Raw genomic sequence first — 24,876 nt, forward strand, 5'->3', positions numbered from 1 at the left:
TTCACTGGAATCAACCCCGCACTGTATAGCCTAACGAGCAATGAAGAAGTGAAATCTTAGAAGTCTTCGTTGGAAGGGCAAGCTCGATTGTACTTTAAAAGTTGTGAAATGTAGGAGCTGCTGGACATTAAGTGGACAGAAAGTCAAAGTTGACTATTGAATAGTGGAAGTCATTCCTTTGTCCATACTCTTGTTGATAGTTTTGTGTGATATACTCAATATTAAATTTAAAACAGATCAGGCGGTAATTGGTCTCTTGTATTTCCATAGACCTGACCATTATGGAACATTATCAGATGACAGACATACCTGATATACAAACAATCCGAAGTCGTAAAGGCTTGTCTTCCGCGGAACGTTAAGGGCTGTACATTAATTTAGAATGAATAACATTTCTTGTTAGATTAATCTGATCTGAATTTAACGAAAAATGATAAAACAATTCTTGCTATCTGCTACACTTAGTCAGCTGTTATTATAAATATATCGAAATATCTTGAAATACGTATGTTGTTTTACGGGTTTCGCCTAAGGCGCCGCAATTATCTGTGCAGAATTGTGCCCCTTGGGCCTGTCAGAAACCTTTGATTGTGGGTTCGAGTTCCGGTTTGCCCTGATTGTTTCTAGGTCTGTCAGCATCATACCCCGAGCTCGTGGGTTTCATAGGTTTTTACAGGTATCGCAACGTTAATAACTAACGCTTCTAGATATCAGGAGTTCGCGAAAGGGTGGGCGTATGCTGTTATACCGGTGGCACCCGTCACAGACACATGCAACGGCAAGTCAATTGTTCACCTGAAAAAAAACACGGAAACATATAGTACAAATCAAAATAGGGAATAACGCAGGACATTATTTTTGTCACTGATGTGTCAAATTTGAAAATAATCTCCACAAGTCTACAATGAATTATTTTGAAAGCTTCGCAATGAAAGCTTGATTGTTGTATACAAAAAGAACCAGATCGGCAAGGACGGGAGTACAATCAGAGCCCATGTGGTTGCCTACTTATGGAGGATGTATATAAATAGGACTGGGATGTGTTCATGGAACTTAAATCAACATATGAAAGGAAATGAAAACATCCCGATTGTGAAATTCTTCAAGCATTGTCTTCACAGAAACATCACCGACTTCCTCAGAGAGCTGAAACGTTGATGGATGTAGAACACAGCAAGGTACTCAAGTTTAATCATGACATTTAAATAAGAAGAAAAGATGAAAGAAAAGTTGGTTAAAGATACCCTCATTAAATGTCACATTCAGTTAAAACTATCATGTATTGATGATAATCGACATGATCAGTTTTGAATTACATTATGAATCATCATCTGTTCTCAATATCATCTTTCTGAAAATAGGTTGCGGCAACCTAAAAAAATAGTGTTTATCTAAGAATCTGCTGAAGGAAATGTGATCATACTTTACCTGGACGCCGATTAGACTGAAGCCAGCCAATACTTTGCACGAGGCCATATCACACAACGAATCAGTGTGAAATTGTCACTGCATGAAACTTCATTTTACGTAGACTGTGCCCGATTAGCAACGGTGAAATAATGAAAGATGGTAACACACACACGCACGCACGCACGCACGCACGCGAGAGAGTGTCGTAATTCCCATACTTTAACATACACCAACGTTGGGTAGCGATGTGAGTGTCGTAACTCCTATACTTTAACATACACCAACGTTGGGTAGCGATGTGAGTGTCGTAACTCCTATACTTTAACATACACCAACGTTGGGTAGCGATGTGAGTGTCGTAACTCCTATACTTTAACATACACCTACGTTGGGTAGCGATGAGAGTGTTGTAACTCCTATACTTTAACATACACCTACGTTGGATAGCGATGTGAGTGTCGTAATTCCCATACTTTAACACACACCATCGCTGGGTAGCGATGGAAAGCAACCCATGCTTTCCATAAAAGGTGACTATGCTTGTCCACCACAGCCATTGTAGTGACAGTGATATCAGTACATCATGTCCACCCAGACACCCGGTTTCACTACAGCCATTGTAGTGACAGTGATATCAGTACATCATGTCCACCCAGACACCCGGTGTCACCTAAGCCATTGTAGTGACAGTGATATCAGTACATCATGTCCACCCAGACACCCGGTTTCACTACAGCCATTGTTGTGACAGGTGATATCAGTATGTCCACCCGGACACCCGGTTTCACAACAGCCATTGTAGTGACAGGTGATATCAGTACATCATGTCCACCCGGACACCCGGTGTCACCACAGCCATTGTAGTGACAGTGATATCAGTACATCATGTCCACCCAGACACCCGGTGTCACCTAAGCCATTGTAGTGACAGTGATATCAGTACATCATGTCCACCCGGACACCCGGTGTCACCACAGCCATTGTAGTGACAGGTGATATCAGTACATCATGTCCACCCAGACACCCGGTTTCACTACAGCCATTGTAGTGACAGGTGATATCAGTATGTCCATCCGGACACCCGGTTTCACTACAGCCATTGTTGTGACAGGTGATATCAGTATGTCCACCCAGACACCCGGTTTCACTACAGCCATTGCAGTGACAGGTGATATCAGTATGTCCACCCGGACACCAGGATTCACTACATCCATTGTTGTGACAAGTGATATCGGTATGTCCAACCGGACACCCGGTTTCACTACAGCCATTGTTGTGACAGGTGATATCAGTATGTCCACCCAGACACCCGGTTTCACTACAGCCATTGTTGTGACAAGTGATATCAGTATGTCCACCCGGACACCCGGTTTCACTACAGCCATTGTAGTGACAGGTGATATCAGTATGTCCACCCGGACACCCGGTTTCACTATAGCCATTGCTGTGACAGGTGATATCAGTATGTCCACCCGGACACCCGGTTTCACTACAGACATTGTAGTGACAGGTGATATCAGTATGTCCACCCGGACACCCGGTTTCACTACAGCCATTGTTGTGACAGGTGATATCAGTATGTCCACCCGGACACCCGGTTTCACTACAGCCATTGTTGTGACAAGTGATATTAGTATGTCCACCCGGACACCAGGTTTCACTATAGCCATTGTTGTGACAAGTGATATCGGTATGTCCACCCAGACACCCGGTTTCACTACAGCCATTGTTGTGACAAGTGATATCAGTATGTCCACCCGGACACCCGGTTTCACTACAGCCATTGTTGTGACAGGTGATATCAGTATGTCCACCCGGACACCCGGTTTCACCACAGCCATTGTAGTGACAGGTGATATCGGTATGTCCCCCCGGACACCCGGTTTCACTACAGCCATTATTGGTATACTGACAGATGCTGCCGTTTCGCACTCGTTTCCATAGAGACACCAGTAGTTGTATAGTTTGAATAATGCCATCCAACAATATACGACTCCCCTTTGTACTTAAACTTCAACATGTCACTGACGTTAAATTTGCGCATCTTCAGACTCCTCCAATATTTACTCCAACAATTCAATAAATGATCTGTGTAAGCTTACTGAACAGTGCATGAAGACACAGACTCATTGCTTACAATTTCTTTGTGTTCGTTCTTTTCAATCGAGAACACGTGCATGAATGTGTATTTCATTCGTGTCTCATAAAACCTTTAACATTTTATCCCTTCAATTGCTTTAGAATACCCAAGTGGACGTTTCCATAAACGAGTCTTTATTTATTCTTTTTTTTTGGCTTTTGAAATATCTTTGCAATTAAGGGCACAATCGTGACGTATTTGGTGAGTGTATGTTTGACAACAGAACAATGACGCATGGGAAACAGGCGGAAACGTTAACGTGAACAATGTGTTTGAAGTTGATATATTATTTAGTACATACAGTTCACGTTGTGTACTGCTTTCTTAAGTCACACAGCCGCGTGTCGTGTTAGCTGAGAATTCATCATGAGATGATGGTGAGGTGAAATGGGGTTTAACGTCGCGTCCAAGATTAATGCACTTAAACTAGTATAGCGACGTGCATGCATAGTGCTAGCCAACTGAGATACCATGCCGCAATTTAACATGAATACCCCAATCAGACACAGTATACTGACTCCGAGCCGACCAGTCCTTGTTTTATCCCCTTAATGCTGAGTGCCAGACAGGATAAAAACAAGTACCATATTTTAACGTTTTTCGGTATGACGCGACAGGGTATCGAACCTCCGACCTTCTGCTCTTCAGGAAAACGCTCTACCAGTAGACCATGGAAGCCGTCCTTGCGAGACGAAAGATCATCAATACACTTTGTACATGCAGAGACCATATAATAGATTTTATCTATTATATGGTCTCTGGTTTATGCCAGTAACCTCTATGTATTCTCCACACGTTAAGATCCGGGGTAGAATAGGTCTTTAGGTACCCATGCTTGCCGTAAAAGACGACTATGCTTGGCGTAAGAGGCGACTAATGGGATCGTGTGGTCAGGCTCGATGACTTGGTTGATGCATGTCCCCATTGCGTGGATCGATGCTCATGACATCAATCACTGGATTGTCTGGTCCAGACTAGATTTTTTAAAGACCGGCGTCATATAGCAGGAATATTACTGAGTGCGGCGTTAAGTTACAAACAAAAAACACAAAAACAACAACTTTGTATTCTCATTGTCCAGGGGTCTTTAGGTAGCCCGATACTTGAAGTGTTCGCCTGCCAAGCCGATTATTCGGTTCGATTTTCTACAACAGTACAATGTGTGACTATTAGCAACAAAAACTTATCCATAATCATAAAAAAATCTCGATTTCGGCTATATAATGAGCATGTATTTATGAATCACTACTTGTCACAAACACATGCAAAGGCAAGTCCATGTTCCGTTAAGCCATGTTATAGTGTCGCACAGCATCGGGATGCTTGAATATAAACTGACGTCCAAAAGAAACTTTACCAACTGAAAATATAAATTTCAGACAAAGTATAATTTTTTTTCGATGAAGTCTATCTAAAACACATAACCTAAATACAACAATACTGTATGCAGAAAATGTTAATCGTCTGTTACATGTTTGCGAGATAACACGCGAAAAAGTGAAAAACACGTGCACCACGGACAACTGCAAATGCACGTGCGGGTAAGGGTATAAAACGATTGCAACGGCAAGTCAGACATCCACAGTGATAAAAAAAACACAAAAGAAATGCCACGACTCAGTCGAACAACGTGAACGAGCCTTGGGTATAGTACAGATGGGAGCCACCCACGCCCATATTGCACGAACCTTCGTTTGCTTCCGTGTTGCCGTTACCAACTTGATGCAACGTTACAGCCAGACAGGGCGGACCGCTGACAGGCCAAGAACAGGCAGACCCAGGGTGACCACGCCCCATGATGACCGGTACGTACGTACCTTGCACCTCCGAAATCGCTTCCTGACAGTGACGTCATCGGCGACAATTGCCTTAGGTCACACGGTTAGTCGACAGTGGCCAGGAGACTCAGGGCTCATGGAATCAGGACTTTTAGACCATACAGAGGACAGCTATTGACAGTGCAACATCGTCGTCTGAGACTGTACGACGTTGGCAACGACGTGACTGGCAGAGGGTTGTCTTCACTGACGAAAGTCGATTCTGTATGTTTAGGGCTGATGGAAGACAACGTGTTTACCGCCGAAGGGGTGAACGAACGGCGGCGTGTTGCGTGCAGGAGGTCGTACCATATGGTGGAGGGAGTGTCATGGTGTTGGGAGGGATCTGTGGGCAGGCGAGGACACCGCTGGTCATCGTTGACGGAAACTTGACAGCTCAGCGTTACATGGATAACATTCTTCGTCCAGTTGTCCTACCATTTCTCCAACAGCAGCCATGTGGTGTCATTTATCAGCATGACAACGCTAGAGCCCATACAGCCAGAATTGTCACTAACTTCCTCGCAGCCAACAACGTCAATGCCCTGCCGTGGCCTGCACGCTCACCCGACATGTCCCCCATAGAACACCTCTGGGACTTGATGGATCGTCGTGGTCGACAACGACCACACTCTCCAGCCAACCGTCAAGAACTGATCTTGGCCCTCCAAGAAGAATGGCGTCAAATCCCACGTGACCTCATCAGACGACTGACTTTTCTGTGCGTCGAAGAGTTTTTGCGTGTATTGAGGCATTTGGTGGTCACACAGGCTACTAATGACTTGTTATTGAACGTGAGCGATTGTTTATGTACTCTGCCTATTGTCCATGATTCTGAAAGCTCGAGTTTTGTACAACATCCAACTTCTGACGTCATTCTCGGTCGCGGTATGATTGTCATTTTCAGTGTTGATTATGTTGATATATTGATCATCTCAATACACTTTACTTCATGCATATATGTTTTGTTGTTTTTGAGCAAGAGTGATTTCAAACTCTGGTAAAGTTTCTTTTGGACGTCAGTTTAGTTAAAACCCAACTCGCTCTCGCGTATTATCCTAATGTGGGCCCTTCGCGGGTACTTTCCATTTCTCATTGTGCCACTTTCATAAACATGAACGAAAACAGAGCAAAACATAATAATGCGTAAATTTAAATAAAAAACGAAAAACATTTTTTTTTCAATAATCATCAGAAATTTCATTTCTTCTAAAAGCAGTCGACTGTACGTTTCCGAATATATCATAAGCATATGTTGTTCGAAAAATGTAATCATATCCAGCCCCGGGCCCACGTTTTGCAACACATGCAAGGCAAGCCAAGTTTCCACATGACAAAATATCCCAAAGGCAAATATGGTACAAGTCAAAATTGAGGGGGGCGGTCGGGTAGCCTAGTGGTTAAAGCGTTCGCTCGTCACGCCGAAGACCCGGGTTCGATTCCCGACATGGGTACAATGTGTGAAGCCCATTTCTGGTGTCCCCCGCCGTGATATTGCTGGAATATTGCTAAAAGCGGCGTAAAATCTTACTCACTCACTCACTCACTCAAAATTGGGAATTGCATCAGATGCTAGTAATCATTTTGTCACTGATGCGTCAATAACAAGTGATACACGTCATTCGTCCGTGAACTGCTATACCGGGTCAAATCGAATGACAATCTTCTTGCAGGTTACGGAAATATCCGAGTGGAGACGAATGTCATCGGTTTTGATTCGGCTGCAGCTGTGTACAAAACAGATCAGCTTGAGAATCTGCTGTTTACGCAGGCTGTCCGTGCTCGTTGTTATTGACCAATGAATGGACTATCTTCTTGCAGGTTACGGAAATATCCGAGTGGAGACGAATGCCATCGGGTTTGATTCGGCTGCAGCTGTGTACAAAACAGATCAGCTTGAGAATCTGCTGTTTACGCAGGCTGTCCGTGCTCGCTGTTATTGACCAACGAATGGACTAATAAACCAGTAAGGGCGTCTAATTCCTCTCGGCCACATTAGACATGGTGGTTTTAAACACTAGGTCGTCCTTGACAAGGTAATGAAAACTATTGAGATTTATTTTAGTAAGGACCACACATTTATACTTCTTATAGGATTAAGCACTCCCTCGTGTGTTCTTCTAACTTTGATATTGTTTTGGGAAAGACGTATGTGTGTGTGTTCTATCATTTGTTATCGGACACGATTAGACTGCCACTATAAGTTCAGTCAGAATAGCCAATTCCACTCTCCCAGGGACATGTGCTTTGTGACAAGAGGCACACGGTGTATTGAAATGCATCTTCCATGTGACCCCACCCGACCCCACCCCCATGCCGTTGTCGGGGTTAGAGTAAGTCCCCCCAAACCCCACGTTTATCGTAAAAGAGGCGATTTAATGGATCGGGTGGTCAGGCTCGGTGGCCTGGTTGATGGCGCGTCATCGTCCCCCTGGCGGCCTGGATCGTGGCTAGTAACATCAGTCAGATGGTTGATGGCGCGACATCGTCCCCCTGGCGGCCTGGATCGTGGCTAGTAACATCAGTCAGATGGTTGATGGCGCGTCATCGTCCCCCTGGCGGCCTGGATCGTGGCTAGTAACATCAGTCAGATGGTTGATGGCGCGTCATCGTCCCCCTGGCGGCCTTGATCGTGGCTAGTAACATCAGTCAGATGGTTGATGGCGCGTCATCGTCCCCCTGGCGGCCTGGATCGTGGCTAGTAACATCAGTCAGATGGTTGATGGCGCGTCATCGTCCCCCTGGCGGCCTTGATCGTGGCTAGTAACATCAGTCAGATGGTTGATGGCGCGTCATCGTCCCCCTGGCGGCCTGGATCGTGGCTAGTAACATCAGTCAGATGGTTGATGGCGCGTCATCGTCCCCCTGGCGGCCTGGATCGTGGCTAGTAACATCAGTCAGATGGTTGATGGCGCGTCATCGTCCCCCTGGCGGCCTGGATCGTGGCTAGTAACATCAGTCAGATGGTTGATGGCGCGTCATCGTCCCCCTGGCGGCCTGGATCGTGGCTAGTAACATCAGTCAGATGGTTGATGGCGCGTCATCGTCCCCCTGGCGGCCTGGATCGTGGCTAGTAACATCAGTCAGATGGTTGATGGCGCGTCATCGTCCCCCTGGCGGCCTTGATCGTGGCTAGTAACATCAGTCAGATGGTTGATGGCGCGTCATCGTCCCCCTGGCGGCCTGGATCGTGGCTAGTAACATCAGTCAGATGGTTGATGGCGCGTCATCGTCCCCCTGGCGGCCTGGATCGTGGCTAGTAACATCAGTCAGATGGTTGATGGCGCGTCATCGTCCCCCTGGCGGCCTTGATCGTGGCTAGTAACATCAGTCAGATGGAATGGTGGGGCCTTCAACAACAAACAAACATTCAAACAACTTATACGTCAAGTCACTCTTTCTATCTCTTAAAAACATTTAGGGCCATCGATCGAAAATGTATCGAATAATCCGTACTTCGACATGGGAATTAATTCGCCTTCCAGATTATCGCACTCATATAGCGACGTGCATGCACGTGTGTGTGTGTGTGTGTGTGTGTGTGTGTGCTTGTACCAGTCCGGATTTATAGTGCTAGCCCAATGAGATACCATGCCGCAGATTAACATGTATACCCTACTCTGACATACTCCGAGCCGACCAGTCCCAGTTTTAGCCCCTTTATTCCGATCGTCAGGCTGGGTAACAACAAGTACCATCTTTAAACGTCTTTTGGTATGGCGCGGCCGGGGGATCAAACCCCGGACCTTCCGCTCTCCGGGCAGACACTCTTTAACCTTTGTATAAGTATATGTGTCAATAATCACAAAACAATGTAATGAAAATTCCAATACCTTACTAAAACTACAGTCGTCGTAATAGTAGATGTTTGACACACAATCAGCCTATTGCCAACGGTTGATAAATGTATAAAACCTAGCTATTGATGTAGTGCTCCACTTGAATTGAATACAAACAGATTCTGTTGCTGGTATACTTATCTACTTACCGGGATCGACTACAGTTAATGTTTGTGTACGATCATGTCTTTTTAAACCAGTGTAAATATGCTACGATGGTGGATACATATCCTATTTCACTGTAGCACTGATAGTTTAATACGTTCCAACTTTACAAACGGGCACCTGTCTGTTGGTAACGATCTGTTAAAATAATTGCTGATCGCGGCGTGAAACACGATTCATTCAGTGCTCTGCGGCAGTAGAAGGGGGTAGAGCCTTTGATCTCCATGTTTCCCACGTGTTAGATGTCCGCTCTCCGCGTCTCCCGGCATCTAGGTCCCACCCTGGCGGCGCTCTCTTGGCACTCCTATTGCAGACTGTGCGTCTCATTCAATCTCGATAATTGATAATCTTAAGTCTTTCTTTGCCAGTGGCTGTTGACAAGACAAAAGCTGACAGACTCGACTATATTTTGCAGTGCAAGCAGATCCATTTGTGAAAGTCCATGGCTTTGCCGTCTGCGGGGGAAATTGTGGCTGCGACCATCGTGTAATTCTTCCGATCGGTGTACACGACTCACATGGCAAGCGGAAATCAAGGTATTTTTCTGATCCAATGCGTCATTGCTGAGCTGTCTGACGAGACATGTGGATACAGGTGGCACAGGTGGAGACGTTACGGGAGCGTGGGTAGATGAGACGCTATGTTGACTGTCTCCGGCAACATGTAACATACATACACAAGCCAGCACGCACGTACGCACGCACGCGCTCACTCACTCACACAGTCAGGCACGCACGCACGCCAGACATGCCTACACACACCACACAGACATACATGCATAAACGCACGCAGGCACGCATATACATACATACATACATACGTACGCACGCACGCACGCACGCACGCAAGCACGCACGCAAGCACGCACGCACAGCATTTCGCAACTGGTAATCATATGCCTCTCATACAGCCCCTCGCTGTGACTACACACTGTACGTAGTACGCTGACATTTTGCATCTTAACAAGAGAGATAGTTCTATGGACATACAATTTCTTTATTACAATGAATGGGGCGTTTCGGTGTAGACACTAACACCGTTAACAAGCTAGTGATGTGATAACGGTGTCAGTATCTACATTGTAACCGTCGCAGTCATTGTTTATAAGAAAGTATATACCCATGTTTCCCGTGCTCATCACAAAAAAACCCTGTAAATGCCACTTAAATAAATTATTTTGCATATTGTTATATTGTATCTCAAAATCTGTGGAAGCAATAGTTATATTAATTGTGTTTTTTAGATCCACTACTCTGGGAATATTCAAGCATGTTTTTAGGTATGTGTAACATGCACATACCTTAACGTGTATATAAAACATATACATGTATTTAAATGTAGATAAAAAATAATAGAAAACGATAATGCAAGAAAATAACTGTCTCGATTATCCACCGAAACATAAATCTTTTCATTGACGCCAACCTGTTCGAGAGATTTTGAAAGATGAAATTTGCTAATCACAGAAAGTTAATTTGTGCTTCAGTATTTATTAGAGTTCGGCATCTGATGACATGTCTGTGCCTGCCATATAAATTGTCGGAGGCTACAATATTAAAATAGTTGGAATCGTTTTAGATGCAATGTGATATCGTTTCATCGATCAAGATAATACAATCCGCAGTAGTGATTACAACCCCAGTCGTTCACAAGCAGTGAAAGTCTACCTGGTCCTATGACGAGGGATTGTAATCACAATGGACACTGGAAGCCAGCAATCATAGGGATATGACGAGATAATGCAATGGTCAAAATGAGAGACTGAGCTCCATAACAGTCATTTTGATAGATTGTTGATTATATATGTCAGAGAAATTCCGTTGGAAGTTCTTGATAAGCAGTTGTCTATTGGACAATGCGCTATACTAATTCTAAATTTAATTTAATTAAATTTTGTAAGAGAGATTGAGATATAACGCCACCCCCGAAACGAATCCATGGTAGCGAAGAGACCCAAGGTGTTTTAAAAAGGTGATAAAATACCCTGACACGCCGAGGATGCTGAGAAGATTTGTCTGTTTCGTTCATTTTTTTATTCAGCTGCTGATGTCAAATTATTTCCAATTATTTCCAATCAGAATTGATTTATCCAAAGAAAAACTAGTTGACGGTATATTAATTTCATGTCACTTTTATGAGACATAGAAATTACACCGCTCTTATGTAAACTGCCTGGCAAAGGAAAGCATACACCCATGTAGCATAGTTGTGTTTTGGGACTTAGGTTGGCAGTGTTTCCACAACTGTTTTCAGTCTAGTAACGTTTCGTTTGTAATTTTTCCAACTTACAAGTGTTAACTTTCTTCTGCCCGACAGTTTATGTGCTTTTACGTGAATGCGCTATGTATGTTTTGTGCTATTGAGCTCACATCACGATCCTCGAATGACACAATCCTTGAATGAAAACAAGTGTTACAGTATTAAACAATGTTGTAGAATCATTCAAACTGGTATTCGTTAATGACAAAATAAGTAATACTGGTATAGAAAAGATATTTATATTGTACCATTTACAATCATCTATATATACATGTACGACAAAATAACATATATCACAATAAGAGCTTATTATAAAACATGATGTTCATTAAGAATAATTTCAAAATAAAAATCACCTTCATACATGTATAACACAAAGCAGGCATCACAGTAGGACCTTGTAATAACAACATCACAGTTCTGAATATCTCCTTGGGGACATCACGACATAGTAATAAGCCAAGAATAACCTGCGCCTATATGAACCTACATTCAAACAGTAAACATGTGACCAACGCAGGGAGTATATGAACCATGCAAGGTAAGGCTGGAACACTCTAATCAACTCATTGTAAAATACTACATAATACTGATGAGATCCAAGCATGACGATATACCAGAGCATTGATGTTAAGAGAACTTTATCCAGCGAAATGCAGACGGCTATATTAAGCAGGTTATTGAATTGTGATGTAACTAAATGCAACTGATGATGTTCTTAGTTTACTGTATAAAACAATTTGATCGTTTGGATATTAAACTCGTTTATTTACTAAACTGACTTGAATGCTAGCCCCCATATCGACATTGAGTGGAAAGAGTTAGTGGGTGAGTTGGACATTTAGTAGCATCTTTAGACAGTATTTGCAATGCTCTGGATCGTTAACAGAAAGAGGTTCATGAATTATTTTCAACTGCCTTGAAACGTTTAATTCTTCTCCTTTCCACAAGTGTAACTTACAAAATCTGTTCTCACGACATTACATTTACAATAACTATCTTACAGAAATGTTCTAACAAAGAAATATGATAGGTTTATATACGATATCCCAAAGTATTCAATTTATATTACACACTATCACTTCAAATGATACATTATGATGTTAAAGATTTAGATATTATGTTTTAGAATTCCCTACTATATGACATTTTCACACATAAATTTTATCAAAATATTCAAAAAAGTAAGTGTCACAAATCAGCCAAAATGATACCGAAAGCATTAAAGTCAATGAGCATCCAGGAGCCTAGTCCTCGTCTTCAACCCTGCTGAGCATAGGGCTTTTGGCCCTGAGGGCGGGACTGTTTTCACGGCTGTTGTCCGTCTGAGCCTCCCCGGCTGCTAAACCCTCTTTGAGATCACGGGTCTTGTAGCTGGACTGTTTCTCCGATTTGAAGCTGCTTAACTTTTTCCTCATCTGCTCTATCTTGTTGGAGAAGGAACTGAGTTTGTTATCAGACACGTCTAGTTCCCGCAGAGCTGGCAGCTTGGAGACCCCGTCCGGGAGAGACTCCAACAAGTTGTCTGACAGGTCCAAGACCTCCAGTGACGTCATCCTGAATATGTCTGCTGGAATAGAACTCAAATCGTTCCCGGAACAGTTGAGGATCTGGATGCGATACAGATAGGGAAGATCTGTCGGGATTATATTGATGTGGTTTTTGCAGATATTGAGGGTGAGAAGCGATGCCAGGATGTCGATCCTGTCCTCTGGTAGTTGAGTCAGCTCATTGTTAGAGAGGTCTAGAGTGACCAGTTTGTTCATCTCCCCGAAGTGGTCTGGAAGACTTACTATATTGTTGAATGACAGGTTCAGGTACTCCAGCTGATGAAGCAGCGTCAAACCCTCCACGAATAGGCCGATCCGATTTTGAGATGCGTCCAGACGCCTCAGATTCTGTAAGCAGTTGATGTTCTGTGGTAGAGTGAGAATCTCGTTGTCACTGACATCCAGTTCTTCCAATAGTCGGAGTTTACAGAGGGCTCCGGGCAACTTCTTCAACTGGTTATGAGATAGGTTCACAAACGTGAGCAGCTTCAGCCGACACACGGATAATGGCACCCTATCCAGACGAATACTAGAGATGTCCAGCCGTTTCAACTTCTTCGCATGTTCCTTCTCCCCAATGACAGTTAGAGTACCTTTTGTATCTGCAGTCGGGGAATGGAGGGGGTTGTTAGCCATCAGCAGGACCTGGACACTTACTGGCAGAGGGATCTCGGTCAGGCCGTTGCCTGTCACGTCTACAGTGTGAAGAAACTGAAGGGTATCTAGAACCTTGGGTAAGGCTGATATCTGATTGCGCGCCACTCTTAGAACTTCCAGCGTCCTTAGTTTTCTGAGTTCCTGTGGAATTCCTAGGACGCGATTCCCACTGAAGTCTAGCTCTGTGATCAGCTGGTGTTCCCCTAGCGTGTCCGGGATGCTGGAGAGCTTATTATCAGCAACCAGCACACGTTTGAGTGATGAAATTCGATTGAGAGATTTTGGTAAGTGTTTTAGGTGGTTCCCAGCCACGTCCAGGGTGACCAGCGATTTCATCTGGTCGACGTCTTCTGGGAGGTAGCCGAGGTCATTCCGGGCAAGAGATACCAAAATTGCACTTTTAAGTTTGCTGATACCGTCCGCCGACTGTAGCTTATTGCCTGACAAATCTAGAGTCACAAGCGACTGTGTGTCATAGAAGTTCGGTGGGAGAGTTTGTATTTGGTTATTTGAAACATTAAGCGTTTGGAGAACCTGCAGCTTGTGAATATCTTTCGGCAAGGCCTTTAGCTGGTTGTCAGAAGCGTTGAGAGATGTGAGAGCATGCTGCAAGGTGCAGAGTTCGTCGGGTAGAGCCACTAGCTGGTTGTGAGACACATCAAGAAAGTGCATGTACTTCAAGAACCCGATTTCTCTTGGCAGTTCCTCAAGTTCGTTGTGGGCTAGGTTGAGACTTGTGAGGGTCAGGATCATGTTGATAGTGTCTGGAATTACCGCTATCTCGTTGTGCGACACATTCAGGGATCTAAGAGCGGGCGCCTTCACCGTTGCATCTGGTAACTCCGTCAGTTTGTTTCCCGACAGGTTCACGGTAGCTCCTAGCTCATACACGTTCTTCTTAATAGATTTGATTTGGTTGTAAGATACATCGAGGTATTCCAGTTCTGGACACTTGTTGATGGTCTTTGGCAGAGACTTTATTTTGTTATGGGCCGCGCTTAAAGTCCTCAATGCAGGAGCTTTGTTTATTGTACCTGGCAGACTCTTCAAAGCATTGTTCGACACTTCAATTTTTTCCAGAGTCTTAATCTTTGTGATCGTGCCAGGAAGGGCAGTGATTAGGTTGTTTCTCAAGTCTAGAAACTCCAATACCTCTAAGGCCGATACTGTCTTAGGGAACTTCTTAAGGCGATTGTTTTCAGCATGTAAACGAACGGCCTTGGCCATAACCTCCTCGTTTTTCCAGATCTCTGCAGGCAATGTCTTGAGGCTGGCAGTGGAGAAGTTGAGGATGACGACCTTATCCTCCTGGAGCACATGCCTCCTGACAATGGACGGTAGGGCGTGTATCTTACTCCCGGGACCCGTGGAGGGCGGGGGCTTATCATCCTCTTTCTTGTTCTTGCTCATGATGAAAGGGCTTCTGGAATGGAAAAGAAAAGGCGTTAAATTGAAGCGATAATGTTATCATATGTCATCTAAAATAATGACGAACGGAGTTTCCATTGTTGAACTCGTTTTCAGCCTAAATGTTCAGGAATTGCGAATTGTTCGTACAACTGAAACAAGTATCTTCCTGTAAACGTAATCAGATTACATAAATAAATAAATAAATAATCGGCAGTTACTTCTTAGTCGGGTGTATCTTTGCATGTACAGTGTCCACACTATTATCAAAACAGTGGTGGTTGTTTGTGTTATAAAATAGATAGACAGTCATGACTGTTACTTTTTTTTAACAGATTATTCAGACATGTGCACAAAAAATGAGGGCAAAAAGCATTTCACATAATAGATACATAATTTGTACGGAATACCATTGTGAAATTTAAGTACATAAAATTGTTATATAAATAAATACGCTATATTTTCGACATGTTTTATGTTGCCACTGCTTGTCGATATGGAGAAAGCGTGACAGGTATTATTATTTAATCTCTGTGTGAGAGATACGATGAAGGGATCCCCTGTGCTATTACGGCGTAGGATAACCGTCTAGTTAGTTGAAGCTGGCCAGGATTCAACGTAATGCCATCTTGCAATGTCACAAGCGAGGCATCCCTGGTGCGGCAGTCGTGCGTGTGTCACAGCCGTGTCTTGTAACGCGAACCAGTCTAGACACACAGACATGCTGATTGGGATGTATTAGCGTCTTGTAATTACTCACGTGCATCACAGACCTGGGGGTTTGATGTTCATTTGGAACTGATCGATACACAACGACGGATACAGAGGCAGACAGGACTTATGAGACACCGATGGAGGCAGGGACAGAGGTCGTTCTGATTCACAAACATTACTGTTAATTTAAAAGCGACGTCGAAGATAACGGTCTTTCATAGTGTTGACAGAAAGGGTCTATTATTTTGTCCGTTCTTTTCGTCCCATCGGTGTCTGGAAGAGAGGTCTCGCCGATGAGAGAAACTCTGATTGGCCATCATCCCCCTAGTTTCCCATGCAGAACACGGGGTCGGTGACACACGTCCACCTGTCCAGCCCAGTGACACCCTCTACATCACGTTGTCTAGACGTTCATGTACCTACGATGCAGTGGTCCTGTCACATGGACCACCCATCCCCCTGTCAACACACGGCCTCGCGTGAGTCTGTTGACGGGTGGGTTAAATGATTGAGTGTGGGTGGAATTGTCGAAGCACTGCAAAGACCATCAGACTCGTTGGTAAACATATGTAGCCTTTACATAGCTCGTTTCCTTGGCGTGGTACCATTTGCTCGTCAACTTTGAGTTCCCTGTAAGGGTCAACTGTGTGTCAAAGAGTAAGGAAATCATACTCATGACTGTAACTAGTACTAGTACTAGTACTCCCACAGACAACATACATAGATACCTATTGAATGGGGTGTACTTGAGTATCTTATTAAAATTGTCACAATATATTGTTTAACAAACGACCATATGATAATTAAAATGTAAACTCTAAAATCGTTTAGGTCTTCTGTTGGAAGTTGTTAACGAGTTCCTACAAGACGTAAACGAGTTTACGAACCTACATTAAGTTGCTAACGAGTTTATGTAGGTCTGTATACTCTGAAACGCCTGATGCAGTTCAAGTGTATGGCCATCTTAACGCTGACCTGTCTGCCGCCATGTTGGATACATCAGTTGAACGGTGCACTGCCTGTTTTAATCAATAATATCATGTTTTGATACAGCTAACGTCTTATGTCGTGCTTACATTTCAATCTGTTAATCTTTACTGTCCACAGATGTAAATCTGCCGTCCAATTCTGGATTTCCGTCAATTATCCTAGGCTGTAGCCTTTTCACAGTATTAATTTCAACAATTTATGTTTTCTCAATACAGACACTACAACTTCAAACGATTAATTTAATCAGAACTATGAAATCAATTTCGTATTGAATATATATGATATGTAATGTAACACTATGTAATGGGTACTAAGGATGGACCTGTGATTATCCATGTTATTGAGTGACCATGAGTAGCAATACTCAGCCATATAACAGCGGGGACACCAAGAATGACCTTGAGACATCGTATCCTTGTTAAGAATCGAACCCGGGTTTTAGGCGAGCCGGGCGAACGCTTAAGCTACTATCTTAACGTCCAGTCGATGCGCAAATCAATGTACATCAACGTTGCATGCAGTGTTGAACACAGTAATCAAAGATTTGATATGTTAACATTTCAACAAGCAAGAATCATATTTGGTGATATTCGGTGTCTATTGGAGTGCGTGTGTATAATGTTAAAGTAATCTATATTTGAAGAAATGCTATCATTTGTTAACATGCATATAGACATACGACTGAAGAGACAGACTTCCCAGAAAACGGTGTGCAATTTAAGCACTGGTTCAATATATTTCCGACATTAAGAAAACTTTGCTTCTTGTTGTTAAGAGCCGCACTCAGCAATATTCCACCTATATGACTGCGGTCTGTAAATAATCGAGTCTGGACCAGACAATCCAGTGATTGACATCATGAGCATCGGGCCACGCAATTGGGATACGATGACATGCATCAACCAAGTCAGCGAGTCTGACCACCTGATCTCGTTAGTCGCCTCTTACGTCAAGCAAAGTCTCCTTTTACGGCTAGCATGGGTTGCTGAAGACCTATTCTACCCCGGATCTTCACGGGTCAAGAAAACTTTGACATAAAAAACATTACCACTGTACACTTGTTTAACTTTTGTTCTTTTGACTTGGAGTCTAGCTTGAGAAATCTTTCACATTTAAAACAGCATCAACTAATAATGGAAAAGCCATTTTATTCAATAAATAAAAAACGTCAAACATTTCATCATTAACACTGGACGCTAATCTGTCAAATGACGTCGTTGTCAACATCGCACAGCGACAACCTCGTTAACACGCGACTACACGATATTTCCTAGAAATAAGATATTTAGTGTAGTAATCAGTAACGTTACAAGAAGCGGCTGAATTCAATAAAATTAAAGGGTGGCTGACTTCAAAGGACAGATGGCGTCGCAAAGTGAAAGTATTAAAGGCAGCTAAATCACTGTGATATACATCGGATATGCTATGGTATTTCCAAATTACTTCTAATGAAACATGTCGCTGGACACGTCGGACAATTAATCAGATGAAGTATGGGCATAATCTTGCCTCGAGTTATAAAGACGAACATCAGTTTTCCTTAGGTGTAAAAGAAAACTTTGAACAACGTAAACAGCATCTCTGACATTTAAAAATCAAGCAAATAATCTCAGATCTTCTCCTTGAAATATCATACGTCTAGTTGATGGGATTTATGACTCTACTTATCTCGAATACTCCAAACATGCTGTTTTCTCCTGTGTGTGGAACTTGCAATGCGCTTAAACAGAAACAGTTGAATTCAAAAAGTAAAATCGTAATATATTGTTTTAAATAGCAAACATCTTTCGCTTGCTCATTTGACATTTAACCGGCATCGAATGAGTCAGTCCTTTGATTACGACAATGTCCACTACAGATTAACGCAGGGTAATTATGCCCATCAAAGCATTATTGGTTTCAGAACAGATGAAGAAGTGTGCTCTGTAATGTACGTCTATGTTCCAACCAGCTGGGCACTCAACAGCCGGATGTGATGCATTGCCTTGTAACTGTGATATGCTGGTATAATATCTGCACAAATTAAAGAGATCCGTTTACCATCTCCGAAATACAACACTGTCCAACAATCATTTGTGCTAATGAATTTCCAACGTCAGATTGTCTTGAAATGTAACACCCGTGTTAGAAAAAGAAAGATGACGATCGATTCGTCTCGCCATCAAGACTCGGAGATCTCGTCACACATAGACAGATACCTCCAGGAAAACAGCCACGTGGGTTATTAAGGATTTTTTAAATCTTAAATTAATACCCGAGTTATTAGTTGTAATGGCAATTAAAACTGAAACCTTATCGCTTTTGATCATTTGTTAGGTGACACTAAATATTATGTTTTGCATATGACAGTCTATGGTTGACTTGTCTACATAATAAGATCATCGATGTAATCTGATGTGTGAGGCATTTACTGCATGATGTGTGAGCCATTTACTGCATGATGTGTGAGCCATTTACTGCATGATGTGTGAGGCATTTACTGCATGGTAATTAGCAATAGGTTATACCTTGGCACCAATTGCAATCCGATGTCCCAAACACACAGTGACGAACAATATGCTTGTGTTTAACAAAGAAATTGTCCATTTCTTTTCACAAAAACTGTCAGAATATTTCTTCTGAAATACTATCGCGGCTTAATATTTCTAAGACTGTTTTGTATCATTTCAATCAGTTTTAGATTCTGTCGCAGACTGCCCTCGAGCATGACGTATGATTCATATGATATATTGTTATGAGCCAATGGAAGTATCGTCTATCGAAAGATTATATATATTGATCCTCGTGAATCTAGATTTCTAACTTTTGTTTCGGCTGTGTATGAAACTCGGCTGTGAGTAGACATCGTGTCTGACTCATCCTTTCTGGAGTGAGTGAGTGAGTGAGTGAGTTGGGTTTAACGCCGCTTTTAACATTATTCCAGTTATATCACGGCGTGTCAGCTTAATGTGGGAGGAAAGCCCGAAGTGATGCAGGTCTCAGACGTTTACCACTTCGGTGAAACCCACGAGCACGGGTATGGTGCTGACAACCCTAGAAACATAATTGGGGCGAACCGGGATTCGAACCCACAATCATAGGTTTCTGGCGTGTCCAAGGGACGCAACTCTGCACAGCGAATCGCGGCGCCTTAGACGACTGGGCCACCCGTGCCCCCTCCTTTCTGGAGACACGTTGTAAATGCTCGTTGGTGGTTGCCTGAATAAAGTAGAACCTATGACAACAGCGGTAGCGTCTATTTTGTCATGTATTAGTCTTTACTGTGGAACACTAATCAAACCTTTAACATCTAAATCAAACATTATTTTCCAAATGCAAAAAAAAAATGAATTAGCGATTTGTTTTTCTGTTTCCAGATATAAGGAAGTAGCGAACAAAATATGTCATGTTTTAAAACAAACTTCTTTGAGCAATAACAAAGAATGAACATATTCTGATAGAAATTAAAATCTGTTTACAATCATTTCATAATTCATAAAACACTCCGTCTTTTTAGGTCTCACTGGGTTGTAAAACTAGTCTAATCACGGTCTAATGACCTGGTCGCTTCCCTCTCAGGTAATTGTCCGGCTTCCGTCATCATTCGGCAAAGTTCGGCGGTCGTCATACTCCGATGTCTGTACGTTCAGTGTCAGAGAATTGGTGATCCGTAAATCTTATTCTCTAGCGGTGTAATCGCATACTTTTATCATGTATTGATTTTATATAAGTTATCTTATATATGTTTGCTGCCTTCATGAATGGGGGCGGTCGGGTAGAATAGTGGTTAAAGCGTTTGCTTGTCACGCTGAAGACTCGGGTTCGATTCCCGACATGGGTACAATGTGTGAAGCCCATTTCTGGTGTCCCCCGCCGTGATATTGCTGGAATGTTGCTAAAAGAGGCGTAAAACCATACTCACTCACTAACTCATTATTCATGAATGGAAACTTTGATTTCCACGCAGTGGCGCGATCATCTGGTACTGGTAGATATGTATTTATGGTAATTTTGCCATCTCCATGATTGTACATATCTGGTTGTAAATCTTTAGTGGTGATGTTCAGTTCTTTAGTTTAGTACCCACTTCTTCTGTATTGGTGTAGTAGTAAGCTTGCTACTCGGGTTTTCCCTGCTTGAAAACACACTTTGTTTAGCACGCCATTCAAAAGCATTCCCCCTATTGACCCAGAGAGCTAGGCTGCTTTCTCCGAGGTCCGCGTGTCTCGTATAAAGCTCTTGGAGAAGTGATGTGTCTTGTGGACCAGACAATCTAGTGACTGTTGTCATGAGCATCGATCCACGCAGCTGGGATATGATGACATGCATCAACCAAGTCAGTGAGCTTGACCACCCGATACCGTTAGTCGCTTCTTACGACAAGCATAGTCGCCTTTTACGGCGAGCATGGGTTGCTGAAGACCTATTCTACCCCGGATCTTCACGGGGCCAAATACCTTTTTTCTATTGGAAGTCAAGTTACTCTTTTGGTCGTGTACCTTTTTTAATGATTTTCAGTCTAGATATACCTTAGCCCAAGTACCTTGTATTTTGGGGAAGTTTAGAATTTCCTTGCCCAGTCAAAGTGACAGAGCATTTAACCTATAAGACTAGTTTGTTATTCAGGCGTTAAATAACTCTCAGATGTTAATTCGTCGCAGCCGACTTAATTGGCTGTCTTTGTATCTTGACAATTATCTGGTCAAAGTGTCCTCTTTTACATGTATTACTGTTATACAGATGCTTATCTATTCAGCTTGTATATTTATTCTGGGGGGGACCGGGGGGCCCAGTCATGTTAAGCGGCGCGATTCGCTGTGCAGAGTTGCGTCCCTTGGGCACGCCAGAAACCTATGATTGTGGGTTCAAATCCCGGTTCGACCCGATTATGTTTCTAGGTTTGTCAGCACCATACCATTGCTCGTGGATTTCACCGAAGTGGTAAACGTCTGAGACCTGCATCACTTCGGGCTTTCCTCCCACATTAAGCTAACACGCCGTGATATAACTGGAGCACTGTTAAAAGCGGCGTGAAACCCAACTCACTCAATCACTGTATATTTGTTCTGGTTAAATTAATCAGTGTTCGTAGTCAGTGCAAATTTGGTTTTTCTAGATAATGTCATTTTCATTGTCATATATGCTTACAATTAGCTGATAAAATTTTTAAACCTGTCAACCACGTTTTCATTATTATTTCATTCTTGTTTAATGACACCGTGGTCTGTCGGGTGGTCAGGCTCGCCGACTTGGTTGATGCATGTCATCGCTTCGCAATTGCTTGGATCGATGCACATGGAGTCAATCACTGGATTGTCTGGTCCAGACTCGATAATTTGCAGACGCCGTCATATAGCTGGACTATTGCTGAGTGCGGCGATGAACAACAAGCAACTAATATATCATCTTTTACTGTTACAATCTGATTTTAATTGTACATTATTTCCTTGATATATTGACACTATAGCGATGATATCAAACCACTGTTCTTAAGAAAAGGATTGCATCAACGAGTGTGTTTTTTTAAACAGAATATGTACGACTTGACCCTTGAGGTGGTTTCTGACGAATGGCATAATTATGTTAGTGTATGGACCGGCTCTCAATAATTCTTTTAGTGTGCGGACCGGTTAACAGGGTCACATCATGACGACCGTTCCTTCCTAGTCTGACTGTCGGGCGATATCAAAATTGGTCTATTTTACAGGACATGAACGCCCGTGTATCGCCGAGCACTGTGATCAATGATATATCACACAAACCCAGCCACGGCGATGGACTCGCTTCACATTAAGTTTATACCATATAGTGTAAGGTCTTCGGTCTACTCAAAGGTCGCGGACAGACATTACCAAGATAGATTTTTCCTAGTTGGTCATTAACTAGGAGCTATGGCTGACGCTCTTTCATATTCGAGACAAACAGTGGTTGAACGAGTTAGTCCGGAGGCCCAGACTGTGGTCAGTCTGGACACACTGATATTGGCCATACTGGAAGGTCACGGCGAGATATACATATTCATCTCGCGAAATGTGATACCAGTTGTGTCTACTAAAGGCCAATCAGCGGTGAAATACTACACCTACCCAATGACCCTGATTAGATCCGTTATCTCGATAGGGGCTGGCGTATTCCAAAAATAAGGCCCTACTTTGCATGTTAAAAAGTAGTCTGGGCAGAATTCATATATATATTTCCGTTGATTAAAACTCATAATGAAGGCGACACATCTGTGTAACTGCAGAGTGTATGGTATTGATATATCATCGTGGATCGTGTAGGTTACATGCCTATTGAAGTACTCTTATAATTGAAATATGAGAATCTCGTATTTGCTTTGTGAGTTCGAATTAAACATCAACTATGAACATAATATGAAAGAATGTTTAACCATAATTATAGACACCATCATTTTTCGACACATTCGCATTGGTTTATGCATCATGTTTCTTCACCTTATCAAAGATGTAATACAAATATGTATAGGTTGGAAATTTCAGAAATGGTCGCCCGTTGTCATCCATTATTCAATTTAATTTTAGGTCCTTGATACCATGTAAAGAGGCAAGATGAAATTGAACAACTGTTTCTAGGCCTTTATGCGTGAGTTCAATATGTGTAATTTCTAATACATTAAGGGCGATGGGGTAGCCTAGTGGTTAAAGCGTTCGCTCGTCACGCCGAAGACCCGGGTTCGATTCCCCACATTGGTATAATGTGTGAAGCCCATTTCTGGTGCCTCCGCCGTGATATTGCTGGAATATTGCTAAAAGCGGCGTAAAACCATACTCATTCACTCACTCTACTTGTGTAGATGTTGGTTGTTCAATTATTGACAATAAAAATGACACGCTGAAAACTTGATTCAAACAGTTATGTAATCTTCTAAATGTATACATTTTCAATGTGGCACATGTTCCGTGAGTGAGTGAGTTGGGTTTTACACCACTTTTAGCAATATTACAGCAATATCACGGCGGGGGCACAAAAAATGGGCTTCACACATCGTACCCATGTGGGCGATCGAACCCGGGTCCCTGGCTTGACGAGCGAACGCTTTAACCACTAGACTACCCCCATGTTCCATAAAGGGCATTTGATCCGCAAATATGTTTACACTTTATGTGGAATACATTCTATAAATGTCTGTTTACAACCACAACTCAATATCTTAATTACTAAGTTTCTGTTTCTGTTTCTGTTTCTGTGTAAACGACAATAACATTTCCTTTATCATGGGAAACCCCGACTAAAAGCAAAGTCTAATTGCGACTACACCATCTGCCATGGTGATGATGCCATGTGTTCGCGATAACATCATAAACACATCACAAGCACATGCAAAGGCAAGGCAATTTTTCACCTGAAAAAACAACAAAACGTGTGTTCGTGACGGGCGCCGCGGATAGGGCAGGATACGCTCCCCTTTTCACAAACACCTTGTACCATAACTATTTGATAGTGATTCAAAAACACATGCTCATGATATATTCGGAATCGGACACTCGATTCTGCTTTAGGCAGAGACTTCTTATGAATAAGGAAATGGTTTGGTCGCATTTATTCCATAACGACTTACTCAAAGACTCGTGCAAGTCTAGTAATCCAGTCCCCACATATACTGCCGAAGATACATAATACATGTAACGTGTTCAGTTTACTGTCGTTTCATATGAAAGTGTTCTATTTATTGGATAAAATTGTGATTCATATTGGATAAAAAAGACAAATCCAAGTCCACGTTGGCCCCCAATATATGCCTCTATTACCAGTAGCAGCATGTTCCTGATCTTAAAAAAACCACCACCTCTAAATACTATGTATATCAACGGAACAAAATGAGACAGAAATTATCCAGAACAAAGTAACAGCTGTATTATTTCCATTTCTGACACTATGATTACATGAATGATGTTACAAGTTGATATGTGCCATGCTCATCCCATTAC

The 24,876-nt window shown here is 42.7% G+C and overlaps 1 protein-coding gene across 2 annotated transcripts in view; it reads right to left on the bottom strand.

Moving 5' to 3' along the window:
• Positions 1 to 11,850: 11,850 nt before the first annotated feature.
• The window catches only part of LOC124131648 (leucine-rich repeat protein SHOC-2-like), a 65,221-nt gene continuing 52,195 nt past the window's right edge, over positions 11,851 to 24,876 (bottom strand). For both annotated transcript variants that reach the window (XM_046495069.2, XM_048393584.1), the window contains exon 2: positions 11,851 to 15,260. In XM_046495069.2, coding sequence (XP_046351025.1) covers positions 12,878 to 15,247 — 2,370 coding nt within the window. In that variant the 5' untranslated portion in view covers positions 15,248 to 15,260 and the 3' untranslated portion in view covers positions 11,851 to 12,877. The remainder of the gene's footprint in view (positions 15,261 to 24,876) is intronic.

This window comes from Haliotis rufescens, unplaced genomic scaffold, assembly GCF_023055435.1.
Source record: "Haliotis rufescens isolate VD_foot unplaced genomic scaffold, xgHalRufe1.0.p SCAF_1, whole genome shotgun sequence".
Lineage (NCBI taxonomy): Eukaryota > Metazoa > Mollusca > Gastropoda > Lepetellida > Haliotidae > Haliotis > Haliotis rufescens.